Source organism: Mus caroli, chromosome 13, assembly GCF_900094665.2.
Source record: "Mus caroli chromosome 13, CAROLI_EIJ_v1.1, whole genome shotgun sequence".
NCBI classification, from domain to species: domain Eukaryota; kingdom Metazoa; phylum Chordata; class Mammalia; order Rodentia; family Muridae; genus Mus; species Mus caroli.
In genome coordinates this window covers 93,046,718-93,059,818 of record NC_034582.1, presented here as the reverse complement: position 1 = coordinate 93,059,818, position 13,101 = coordinate 93,046,718, and the positions used below count along the sequence as shown (strand labels likewise).

Here is a 13,101-nt window from a genome sequence, read left to right as displayed (position 1 = left end):
GCAGTTAAGAAGTTTCCGTTTGTCCTACGTCTGTCAGTCCCATCTGCTCCAGATATGCTTGATCACATGTGGGTGGGATGTATGCTTGTCCCTGATTGGACCTGATGGGAAATGCCTTATGGGTATGCCTTTACACCCGCCTCAGTAAAATGTGACTATTTTCTAGGAACTCTGGAATGGTTCTGGCCAGAGCCCATCATCTTGGCTAGTATTTAATTAAAAATTACTTCAGATTTGGCGCAAAAATTGTGGAATTGGTATTTCTCTTGCAGTTCTCAGGTTTAACACCATCCCCTCTTTGTTTTCTCCCTTCATAGAAATGTCTGCTCTAAAGCTGCCCTGTGTGTGCACACGCATACCAAAGGCTCATTTACAAATCTGACAATGTGTGGAGAGTTATCCTGATGTGCTGAAGTCAGAGCTTAAGGGTTTCACTCCTGGGCCAAGTGTCTCCCCAAAAGCTTTTACATTATGTGTCACTGTGGATCCCCGTAATCAGAAATCTAGTGAGCCTGTGGTCTGGAGACCTGTGCTGGACTTCTCCCAAAGGGGAAAGAGGAGGGCAGGGCATGATGGGAAAGAGGTAGTGGGGCTGTGTGACCACGCAAGGCCAGATCACCAGGGTATTTGTTTTGCACTAGTGAGGGGGAGACTATGGTCACAGGGTCTCAGGTATAAGGGTTCTTGAGGTGGCTGGGGTGCCAAGGAATACCACAAAAATCACACCACACAACAGCCCACATGTGTAAGATTTATTGGGGAGGCAGGTATACAAAAGGCTGCTTCTGAGCAGTGATGGGAAGGGGGCAGACCATGAAGGTGCCAGCTGTATATGGCGCATATGCACAGGGAGAATATGAGACCAGTGTTAACAGTGGAAATGTGTCACATTGACAGCTGGTCATGTTGTGGCCACTGTGGTTAGTCACTGGAAGTGGGCAAAAGGAGCAAGCACCTGGTTCTGGAACGTGGGTGGTTCTCAGTTTACCAGCACCAGGCCATGAAGCTCGTTGCTCCATACACATGGGCAAGGGCAGGAAATCATTCAAACACCCGCGCAGAATCAGAGTCGATTCTTCAGCTAGAGCTTCCCGTCATGCTCACCCAATATTCCCAGTCTGCACCCAGGACTCCACTGTGTGGGGGCTCCAGCCCAACTGTTTGTCACTTAGTTCAGGGCCCTTGACATCTAGGTGGGCAGACAGTGTCTTGGCATAGAGCACATCCTGGTTTTCAGGCTATGCACAGCTTCCTGTAAGAAAAGAAGAACTGGACAGTAGAGGCAGAGCTCCATGCTGTCCTGGCTGAACACTGAGGTGGCCCGAAGAACTTTAGGCTGCATTCTCTGCTGCACTCAGCGCCTGGTACTCTTGCTTGGCCTTCTCCCTCTGTTCCTGTTCCCTCTGGATCAACTGCATCCGCTCCAGGTGCCACTCACGGAGTTTCTGCTCGTAAGTGGCCAGGTCCTCGGTCTCACAGGCGGGGAGTTTTTCTTTTACAAGCTGGGTAGTCAGAGTCAAAAGACTTTCAGACTCAACTCTGTTCAGCTCCTGCAGTTTAGACCGACAGGCCTGTTGGAAGCAAAGGGAAATCGAAAGGTAAGGGACAGGCAGGAGAAAGGAGGACAGTGAGAAGCAACTGAGTCCTCTGCTTGCAAGAAGGTGCCCTGCGGCTGTCCTCCAGGGGCAGCTGCCTCTCGCTGGGCTTTCCTGCTCAGCTGTTAAACCAAGGTGTGAGCAGTGCAGCCAGGCACATGGCATCACCCCAGTGAGCAGTGCAGTCCTGCACACGATATCACCCCAGCTTGGCACACACAGTGCAGCTGCACCTCCTGTACTTCTGGCTTCACAGTTTCATGGTCATTCAGTTCTTATTTGAGCCACAAGGTCCCCACTCAGACCCGCTCCTAACTGAGCAGTGAGGACGCCACCGACAAGATGGTGGAGGATGGGAACTTCGGAAACCCTGTCTTTTCATTTAAGTGACTTCCCCTGGTTCCTTTCAACAGATGGAAATCATTGCAGGGATTTCTCACTAATGCTAAACAGCTTTCCAGAGTGTGTGAGCATTGTAGGCCTCCACCTGCTGTGCTTCCCCACAGGTCAGCCCTTCCCTCCTGCCTGGTAGGGTCAGTGTAGCAGCCCAGAGACTTACTAAAAAGCATTAATCAATTTAAGTGCTTCAAGACACAGATCACCAGCGAGCGACATTTAGGGCCCCAGCTGCAGCTGAGAGTCACATGTGTTCGCACCCCGAGGTGACTTAGCGTACAGCATAGGATCTGGCAGAATGGCAAAGGGGGCCAGACCGATGGGGTCTAAGGAGCAGACTAATTATAAAAACAGACCCAAACAGATGGCCTCAAACTAATGAAACGCAGGCAACAGGAAGAAAATGTAAACTGAAAACCATTTCTTCCTAACATAATTTTCCAGGTCAAAGAGAAAGCCAGGGAATCTCAACTGTGAGGAGGTTGGCTTTGTCCAAATCCCAGCTCACTGCTGGGTCACATAAACGGAGACTCTCCCGCCCAGGCCTCCTGTGAGGATAAAGGAAATGGGGGGAAGGGGGCTTACAGCTGCTAACATAGCTAAGGTCACAGATGGCAGGCTACAAACATTCGTTTCTGTTCTTTCTTGGATGCTCAGACAGTGTCCTGTGGAAGTACACGGGCTAGAAGCTGGTGAAGACAGGTTGCCATCCTCTGAGATGCAATGGACAAAAAACTGCCAAAAGTCAAAAACCAATCAAAACTGAGCATAAAATTTACAAAACCCAGGCAAACCTGACGCCTGACGGTGGCTCAGCAACCTCAGGCAGCATGAGTGTGGTCATTCTCTTTTGTTGGTTTTGGATTTTTTAATGTTTTTTGGGTTTTTTCTTTCTTTCTTTTTTTTTTTTTTGGTTTTTTGAGACAGGGTTTCTCTGTATAGTCCTGGCTGTCCTGGAACTCACTCTGTAGACCAGGCTGGCCTCGAACTCAGAAATCCTCCTGCCTCTGCCTCCCAAGTGCTGGGATTAAAGGCGTGCACCACCACCACCCAGTGAGTGTGGTGATTCTTGTTTTCTTTAAGTTTTATACACTGACAAGCAAAGTTAAGAAAGAACTGTGTATAAATTCTCTACTCTGCTTTGTCCGTGGGGTATGACAGGAACATCAATCTTTTTATTCTTAGTTTCAAATTACAGGAGAGAAGCTAAGAATGACTGGGAGAAAAAAAAACCTTAAAATACCATGGGATCCTGTGCTACGGGACGGCCTGCCATTGCTGGGTCAGAAGAGACAGACTTACGCAGGAGCCCAGCTCTCCTTCCTGCTGTGAAAAGGCACAGTGCAGCAGCAGGCGTGGGAGGAGTATTCTCCCGCTCCTATGATGACGTCATAACCTGAAAGTACTTCCTTCTTTTTGTATTAAAGAGACAAGAAACAAAGCAGAGAGCAGGCTCAGGGATTTTCTTCCCTGACACAAACAGCAGAGCATTTGGGACAGAGAGCTCACTGACAGTTTGAGTGCTCAGTGCTATTCTGGAAACCTGTCCACAGGCAGTGTCTCTAATGCCCCTGCTGAACACCACAAAGCTGCCAGCTAAGTGCCACAAAGGATGCGTGAGTCTTATCTCTGCTGAAGCTGTGACTAATGTCTACCTGGGTCTCTGACCCACCACATTTGGTGTAGTGTAGAGAAATGGCCAGTCACTTGTCGCACTGAGTGGGAATCAGGCTGCTGTTGAGAAGGCTTTATCTGCCCATCAGGCACCAAGGAGAGCCACTGGGGTGCTGTGCTGCCCCAGGGAACAGAACCGTCACATCAGCTCAAACATGAAGTCATAACAATTCCACTGCTTTCCCAAAAGGCCACGGTCTGTGGGAAAGAATACAACTGCAATTCTTGATGTGAGTTTTCATGCCTGTGTGTGTGACCGATGCAGGAAAAGGCTCGGTTTCTACTACGATCACCTGAAAGCGCTCGAGGTATCGGGGAAGCTTGGACTGTTCTGGTTCCTCAGTGTCTAGCTGCTCCACCAGGTTTGCTGAGCCCAAGCCATCTTCACCTTCCTGGGGCTGTGCCTCTGAAGCCTGGCCGTCTGGAGAGGTCACCACCTTCAGGACTCCATCCAGCACATCGAGCTGTAGGGCACAGGAGAGTCAGGAGGACATCTGTTATAGACTTGACTGTGTGCAGGCCAGAGACAAAGAAACAAGGGGGACCCCAAGACTGAGGAAGACATTGCGGTAATAGCTAGGGGTTCCTGGAATGGCAGTTCATGCATGCAACTCCTAGGTTGAAGTCCTCATGCTGCACACAAGGAAAAAGATGGAAACCGAACGATTACATTTTTATACGTTAGCAATGCCCGTGGACAGCCTGAGTACTGAACTGAAGCTACAGACCTGAGCTGAGGATCACCTGTGAGAGTGAGCAGCACAGTGGTACCTTAGGTTTGTTTCTAATTAACCAGGTGGGGACCCGAGAATTCAGTCTGATGGGCATCAAGGGACCTCCCCACTTTCATGTCTTTCTTTGGAGTCAGTCTGGAATTGGGACAAAGGGAAAGAAAGATCCTCATAGAGAACAGACAACAAAAGGCTACTCTGAAAACACATTAAAGCTGCTGCATATAGGCCAGGCCTCCCCCAGAGAAAGATCCCAGCTCCCAGGGATTGGCCTAATCCACAGAAGCTGCAGGCCAAGGCCAGAGAGGCACACAGGAAACTCGTTTTAGTGAGGTGCTTTGTGTGACTTAAATAGTAAGCAACTGCAATCATGGGGTTCTTTCTGTTTGGCTCTCTTACTGGTCCTCCTCTCCTGTGTGGTACCCATGCAGGGCTGGTCACCAGAGATGGGAAGGGAACAGCAACAAGGCCTGCATAAGCACCTGCTTGAGTATGAGCAACTCCCCCACCCCCACCCCCCAGTGTCACAGCAAAACGAAGCACCTACACTGCTCCAAGGCTTAAGTGTGTCTGACCTTTACACAGACTGGGTATATATATATATATATATATATATATATATATATATATCACATTCTTATTGACATTCCAATCATGTTCCTATAAACTAGAATAAAGACGATGTAAACTTGGCTAAAATGAGAAGGAATGTATCCCTAGCAAAGGACTTGTGTATCACTATGTTTTTTTTTTCAGTCACCAGCACTGAATAGGCCAACTTCGAAGTGTGTGTTCCTTGGTTATAATGACCGAGAAAGAGCATTAATGATATCAGCATAATGTGCCATGGGAGACACTGGGTTGAGGAGCTCAAGACAGAAATGAAAGCTGAGCGGTGAGCCTTAGCGTTTCAGAGTCAAGGCCACACAGAAGAGCAGCTCCAAGGCAACCTTTCATCTTGCTATGACCATGTCTGGGCCTGTCTCTGGACAGAACAGTCTGTATGGGAGGTAACACTTCAACTCCGTGTTGGGTGGAAGGTCCACGGTGTATCCTAGTCTAAGCTCAGCCCAGTGAACTGTGTCAAGGGGCTTTGGCCCAGGCAGGAGGACAACGTTGGAGACAGGCAAACATGGTATTTGAGTGTTGACAGCCATGTGACACAGATTCAGCATTACTCATGTACTACAGGGCAGTCCAACGGGAAGAAAGTGAGATGGCACCTTCTCTGGTGCCCAGATCCTGTGTGGCAAGATGAAGAGTGAGAGGTGTGTATGTGCGTGTGGACTTCATCTGTGGAGTCTAGGCCAGCTAGCCAGCTCCCAGTGCTTCACGGCTCTCTGCTTCCCACCCTGCCATTACCGGACGATAACTGCACTCCTGGGCCTGGTTTTTTAAGTGGTTCTGGGGATCTGAACTCAGGCACTGAAGCTTGTGAGACAGATACTTTACCAACAGCCAAGGATAATAGAGGAAATTGCTATGTAGTCTCTCCATGCTACATGACGGGTAAATCCACCCAAATTAATGAAGTTTCTATTACACCGCCGTCAATCCCTTTTGGATGGGGGAGGTGGTGAAGAGGGCGTATTTATTGATCTGAGCTTGAATTTAAGGGAACAGACAGCTTTCCTTTTACTTAATGATGTATGAATCAACAATAATCTTAGTTTCCATGGCCTTTTTGACAGCCACACTGAAAATGTTTGTGGTTTCTTTTCATCCTTTTAAACTGAATAAATACAATTCTGCACACATACAGAAAGCAGCGGAAGGAGAAAGACAATGGGAACAGATGCCTGTGAAGCCTCCATTTGACTGAGTGGGGGTGGAAAACATACCACTTCTCTACCCAGCTTGAGGTCTTCAGGGGAGGAGGCCACCCTCTCCATCACTTGGAGGGCTCTGTCAAGGTAGCCTGGTGTCCACATCAGAGGCATGCCGTGGTATACAGCCCGCACCCCACGCTGCAGTTCCACCTTCCCTGTGGCCAAAAAAGCAACAAAGACTGCTCAGCCATGCCTCCTCACTGGGTCTGCAGCCAAAGGCTTGGAAGGCTCCAGCCAACAGCAGCCTAGGCAAGGACCCTCACCACGCACACCTTAAAAGGAAGCTTAGAGAACTTGTGTTATGTGTTTCCTCTGGCTGGAGATTCACCAGGGCCCATGAATCATTGGGCTGAGGAACTCTGAAGTCTGACAGAGCTGTTCCTGCAGAAGGCCACCCTTAAGACGAAAGAAAAGTATTCTACTTATGTTTCAAGGCCAGAACCACGCCCAGCAAAAGCAGTGTCACAGCTTTCTACTCTGAGGACCCTGTGACTCTGTGATGACTTTCCCTGCCGGCAAACGTCTCACTTGTTTTGAAAAGTGTCAAACATACAATCTATTTTCTTTATGAATAAGAAAAGGAACTGCTTCCCCCCTCACTTTCTTGAGTGTTATCAGTTCTTACATCAGAGTCCCGGCTACCTTTGAGGTCACAGGGCCAGGTTGCTCAAACTGCCATGCAGCTGTGGCCAGGCAGCAGGGCCCTGGGAAGCACAGGGCCATCTGCACTGATCTTAGCACTGATGAGCAAAGTCACCTTGAGTGGCTCGGTCTAAGTTTGCCTCTGCTCATCTTTCCTGGAAGAGAGGATTTGGGAAGCTGGAGGAGGATGCCCGCAGACAAAGCTTATCAGGAGATGGCTAATTTTAGATCTTTAAGGTGCTTGGGCTGGACACGGGTCATGCTGGGCTGCTGGCCTGAGTCGAGTAAGGCTGTGGAGCAGGGGCAGAGGTGGGGTTTCTGATGGCATGGCTGCCTATCGCAAGGGATCAGGGCCTCTTCTCATAAGCAACAGTCAAGTACATTTCCTTAGCCTCACCAACTTTTTGAATGATGTGTGTAATACCGCAGTCCTGAACACTAGTCTCAACACCTCCCACCTGGGACCACCAGGTGACCGTCCCTGAGAGTGTGCTCTCTGACCTTCCTCCCTCACCTGGAATCAAAGTCAAAGACACAGATGAGCGTTGGTTGATACTGGGAAAGTATGGGCTAGCAATTCTGATAGATCACCACAAGTTCACATATGCTGTCCCTTCCTCACACTGGTCAAAAGTAAGTTTTCCTGCAGTTAACAGAGCCAGTTCTGAGCTGGTTGGGGGTGACAGGTCTAATGACATCCCTGACCATCCATAACTGGAGTGTTAATTTATTGACTATACTTGGAAGTTATAACTGGATGTTCACTAGTAAATTTAAATGAAGCTTTAATTCTATTATGAGACAAAAGGCTGTGCCCCATCTTTCCACAAAGAACAGTATGAACAAGGCTCACTTAGCTTACCAAGAAGTGCATAGCCATACAGCTGGGAACTCAGGCCCACTGTGTTCCTTTGTTTCAGGCCAGAAAGCAAGAGGGACGCCCCAAAGTCTCTTTCTTCTTCCCACTGCAACAGAATACAGCAGATCACTGTCTATTGAACATGGATACTTCATGCTAAATGTGATTTCTTAAAAATATGACAGCCAACAGCATGTATTAAGCTTATGAAAATAACAAACTGTGTAGAAGTTATCCCGATTCTATAAATAAAAGGTATTCATATTTAAAAAACATCAGAACAGAAATGCCCTCTATATAACTAAGGACTCCTGGGTGGTGAGATTTCATTAAGTGGTTTTGGTTTTCTCCTTTGTGCTTCTCATGATTTTTTATATTTTGGTAATGAGCCAGAGCCTTTTACAGTCAGAAAAGAGAAGAGAATAGAGTACTGTGGACCCACACCGACTTGAGAGCGTCAAAGAGGCCCCCAGGCTGCCAGCTTCACATTTACCCTGCCCCAGAGGAGAGAGAAGCTAGCAGCACAGCAGAGAGACTTCCTCACAGTGTTAAAGTAAGCACCACCATTAAGTTGCTTTTAGATAGATCTGTGCCTCTTAAAGACAAACCAGGCAATCAGAAACACTTAGTTACTGTGTCTTTCAACCTAGGGTGTAAAATTGTATGTCAATAAAATTGAAGCCTTTTGAGGAGACATGAAAAGAAAAAAAAAGGGCAAAGCCACAGGCCTCGCTGGGCCTGCCACACACCAGTAACAAAGGTGACTGGAGCAGTACTTGAACCCTGAGCTCAGAGCTCAGAGGAGGAGGTCTGAAAAGAACCCAGACATCAGGAGCTGTAATTCTCTAATGCCCCACACAAGGCAAGAGTTATAGCCCTAACCCTCATGGTCTCTGCCCTAAGAAGCCAGGGATGGTCTGCAGCCGCAACTCTGCCAGGGAGCGAGGCTCTGTGCAGCATTAAAAGCACAGATCTGGTCATGCTTTGTGCAGCACAGGCCCCAGTTCTTGGGATTTTCCTACATCTTGGAAAACAGTGGATCCTGGGAAAGGAATCCGAGTGGGCTTCCACAGCACGGAGGAGGAAGAGCTTCTAATTAAGGACCTGGCCACTTTTCCAATGAAAACCATTCTAGCTTTTGTGTATGTGCTAGAAAGCAAACCCGGGGCTTTATGCCTGCTAATGTGCCAATCAGTAAACTACAACTGAAAAAAAGCCGACATTCAAATCTAGGGAAGTTCATGTCTCCCACCAATAGCCTGAAAAGTGGGTCTGGTGCAGAATAAATAAGAAATCTGACTTATTTTTCTTACACTTACTTATTTTTCAATTTAATTTTGTTTTTAAGAAAAGTTTTATTATGTAGTTCTGGTTGGCTATGCAGATCAGGCTGGCTTTAAATATTTATTTATTTGTTTGTTTGTTTAGTGTGTCTGAGTGTGTGTGTGTATGTGAGAGAGAGAGAGAGAGACACACACACACACACACAGACCTCAGGTCATCAGGTCTGAGGGCAAGCACCCTATCCACTGAGCCATCTCACTGTGTGAAACCTTTTTTCCTCTTTAAACAACAGCTACAGTATGAGGATGCACTGGGGACTAAAAGCTGAATGAACAGTAAATATACAAGCAGCTGCTGTCTGTGGTGTGCTGGGAGCAGTCATTGTTCACAGGGTCTGAGATGATACAGGTGAACAGCCCTAATATGAAAACTCAAAATGTCCCAAGCTTTAAAACTATTTGACATGACATTGCTAGCAGAAAATGCCACATTACATGAGGCACTTCATGTACAAATTAAGCACAAGGCGTAAAAATCACCCTTGGGGTATGTCTGAAGTATACATAAAACATGGACCACGTTGTGTTTACATTTGACTCTCTCCAATGTATCTCACTGTGCAAATATTCCACAATTTAAAAAAATCTGAACTCCTAAACACTTTTGGTCCTACGCACTTCAAAGGAGACTCTACTGGTAGTATGGGCTAGGTCAGACGCCATTTTACCAAGGCTTGCCCATGTTATACTATGCATTGCCCATCAACACAAAGGCAGCCTTCATCTTCTGTCCCCTGCCCCACGCCCGCCACTTCTCTTCACACTGACACCGGGAGTCACCTATACTTGCTGACTGACTTTTCTGTATACTTCTACATCCCTCATTAATCATTTTACTCTGGTTTCTGGCTGTTTCTCTATGGATATAAAGTGGACCACTTACTGCTCTGATGTCATTAAATTCTATCACCTTGCCTTATTCCCTGTCTTACCCTTTTTCCTAGGCCATTTTTTCAAGGTTTGTGTGGTCCAATACATTCCAAATTTTCTTTCTTGATTATCAACTGACACAAATCTGTGTGCATGTATTTGCCATGGTACGCTGACACGCGTATATGATACTGACTTCTACTCGGTCTTCTCCCCGGTTCATTTGCACACATTACATACGGATACATCAGCTCCAAAACGGTCCTGCTTGAGAAAACTTTGGACTGCTTCAAAGTATCCAAGTTTACAACATGGTCAGACCCAAGTTAGCCATTCATTTCCTCACCAAACCCTCATTTCTGCAGAGTTCCTTTTGCACATACAATGCTCCTCTTGTCCAGGTGAGCTGGAAACTGAGGGTCTGGTGGTTGAGCCCCATCTCTCTGACTCTCTATCTAGCTCTTCTTTCCCTGAGGCTGGCTTTCCCACATATCCAGTGGGGACTGTAGTTCCACCACTCCAAGGCTGCTAGACTATCATCAGCAACTCTCAGACTCCGTGACAGTCTCTAAGCTGATCTGACCCACAGATAACCTGCCCTGCTCTCATCTCTGTCCCACCTTACAGCTGAGGATGGCTTCAGGATACAAATCTGACTATAAGTCGTGTCCCCCCCACCCCCACCCCAATTTAAAACTTCAGGCAATTCTTCACTATGTTTAGGATGATAGCAAAATGGCCTAGGTGCTTCAGTCTTACCTCACACCCCACGGTCTCAGACATTCCCTATGTTGTAGGGCATCAGCCATCATGATCATGGCATCTCCCACGTCAAGTAGTTCCTGCAGCCTATTCCCCCCCCCCCCCCCCCCCGGGGTCTCACTCTGTTGCCCTGGTGATAAGTCTCCAGTGCTGGGAACTCAGACAACCCTCCTGGCTCAGGCTCCCGATGAGCAGGGATACAGAAATGTGCCCAGTTTCTGTCAACCCCTTCTTGCTGACCATGTTCTCTTCTGCTGGTTAGACATAGGCCTCTCCGTTTTAACTAGCTGGTGGCATTGACCTTTCAAGCATTAACCTTGTAAACGCCTCTTAGGCATTTCCCCTTGGCAGTCATTTTAAGTTTAAAATACAAATAAAGCTCTTTAAGGGCTTTTCATGTGTTATAGCTGCATGCTTGTTTTGCCTACATGTGTGCATGTGGCCCATGTGTATGCCTGGGGTCTGTGGAGGTCAAAGCAGGTATCTGATCCTCTGAGACCAGAATTTTAGACTGTTGTGAGCCACCACATGGGTGCAGGGATCTGAACCTAGGTCCTCTGCAAGGGCAACAGGTGATCTTAAGCATGAAGCCATCTCTCTAGCCCCTTGTTCTGTTTTAAAGTGGTAGACTGTAAGCAGACAATGTGTTTACTGTTAAATAAGTAGAACTTGACATCAGAATGAGTAAGTAGGCTCAATATATATTAATACCTTAACCACGAGGGCTAGAGGGATGGCTAAGTGGTTAAGAGCACTGGCTGCTCTTCCAGACGTCCTGAGTTCAAATCCCAGCAACCACATGGTGGCTCACAACCATCTGTAATGGGATCAGATGACCTCTTCTGGGGTGTCTGAAGAAAGCTACAGTGTACTCATATAAATAAAATAAATAAATCTTTAAAAAAATAGCTTAACCACAATATATCACAGTTAAGTAGCTACATAGACTGGCTGCATCTTAGGCCATGTCACCCAGTAAAGCACAACATCTCAGGTTTTCAGGATGCGGGTTGGACTAGATGACATTTCAGCTCATATCCAAACTGAGTTTTCAACCTGGTACTGAATTAAGGGCAGATCACAGGGCCTCAATGCCTGGCATCATCGACTAGTGCCATGACTATCCTGCAATACCTCGGTGCCTCCGTCTCCCTCTCTCTGGAGAGTGACTGTGAAGAATAAAGGCATTACTATGTTTACAACCCAGGAACACAGTGTAGTGCCGAGCAAGTGCTATGTGAATATCAGTCGCGCTGTTCTCACCACTGTCTTCTCAGGACAGCAGTGAGCCATCAGTCAATGTCCTACTCAAAGCAAGCCACAGCTCGGCATGCTGCACATTGTAACACAACCCTGACACACGCTAGCTCATAGTCAGAACTGGCTGCCCACCTGCTCCTTTAGCCTGCCATGTCTGCATCTCAGTGATTATTAATGTCTCATTTCTGAACTGCCTGAGGTCATCTGACCTAGGTCAAGTTTCACATTGTGCAAAAGGGGCTAGGGTTGTAGCTCAGTGGTAAAATGCTGCCCTAGCATGCAAGAGGACCTGAGTTCAACCCCAATATCAAAACAAAAATGCCCTCCTAACCCGACAAATGCACCTTAGGGCTTTTACTTGGGAAGTGCCCAGTACCACTGTTAGAGACCAGAAAACAAAACACACGGAATGAACGTTCATTTCTGGTGGCACATGGATATTCTCCAGGTTCAGAGAGCAAAGTTCCCCGCCCACCTGGCCCTCGTCGTCTTAACTGGGCAGTCACTGCTTGGCTCAAGCTCTCGGGCCTGTGTTAGGGCAGATCACTTACTGTGAGCTCCGTCTTCTCTGCTAGGCAACGGTATAAAACATAGAGGGAGAGGAACTGGGTGGACGGCACTTCAAAGGCTTCTTGCATCATGATCTCAAAAACCACGGATAAAGCATCTGGCCGAAAGATGAAGGTGAGAGCGAGGGGAAATTAGATGTGGGGACATCATCAAGTCTCCAAATGTAAACACGTTCAAAGTGCAGGGCAGTGGACACCAAGCAGAATCAAGTAGGAAACATGGGCTCTAGTCCTAGCTGTTCTACGAAGCAGGTCCTTGTCAAGCCATTCACACCTGCTTCACACATTGCATGCACACTGAGTCACAGGCTTCTGTATCAGGGTCTTCACACATGGACCAGAGCCACGGCTTTTGGCTCACAGTAAGTAGTATCTTCATGATGATCAAACACTGTTTGCTCTATTTACTTCAACAAGATAATGCCTAAGAAAATGCCCCACAGTGTCCATCAGTTACAAGAGCTGAGCACTGGGGGAAGAGGAACATCACTGTAAGGTCACCTGACAAGCAAGCAGAGGCCGTGCCTGCCTCTCTCTCCATTTGGATGCTATCTCACTGTTTTTTTTTTTT

The 13,101-nt window shown here is 47.4% G+C and overlaps 1 protein-coding gene across 1 annotated transcript in view; it reads right to left on the bottom strand.

Annotated features, from left to right (window-relative positions):
- Nucleotides 1-737: 737 nt before the first annotated feature.
- The window catches only part of Mrps27 (mitochondrial ribosomal protein S27), a 72,306-nt gene continuing 59,942 nt past the window's right edge, over nucleotides 738-13,101 (bottom strand). Inside the window, exons 7-11 of the mRNA XM_021180173.2 lie at nucleotides 12,513-12,628; nucleotides 7,730-7,832; nucleotides 6,238-6,380; nucleotides 3,959-4,129; nucleotides 738-1,571 (exon numbers count right to left, since the gene is read on the bottom strand). Of these exons, the coding sequence (XP_021035832.1) occupies nucleotides 1,332-1,571; nucleotides 3,959-4,129; nucleotides 6,238-6,380; nucleotides 7,730-7,832; nucleotides 12,513-12,628 (773 nt within the window). The 3' untranslated portion in view covers nucleotides 738-1,331. The remainder of the gene's footprint in view (nucleotides 1,572-3,958; nucleotides 4,130-6,237; nucleotides 6,381-7,729; nucleotides 7,833-12,512; nucleotides 12,629-13,101) is intronic.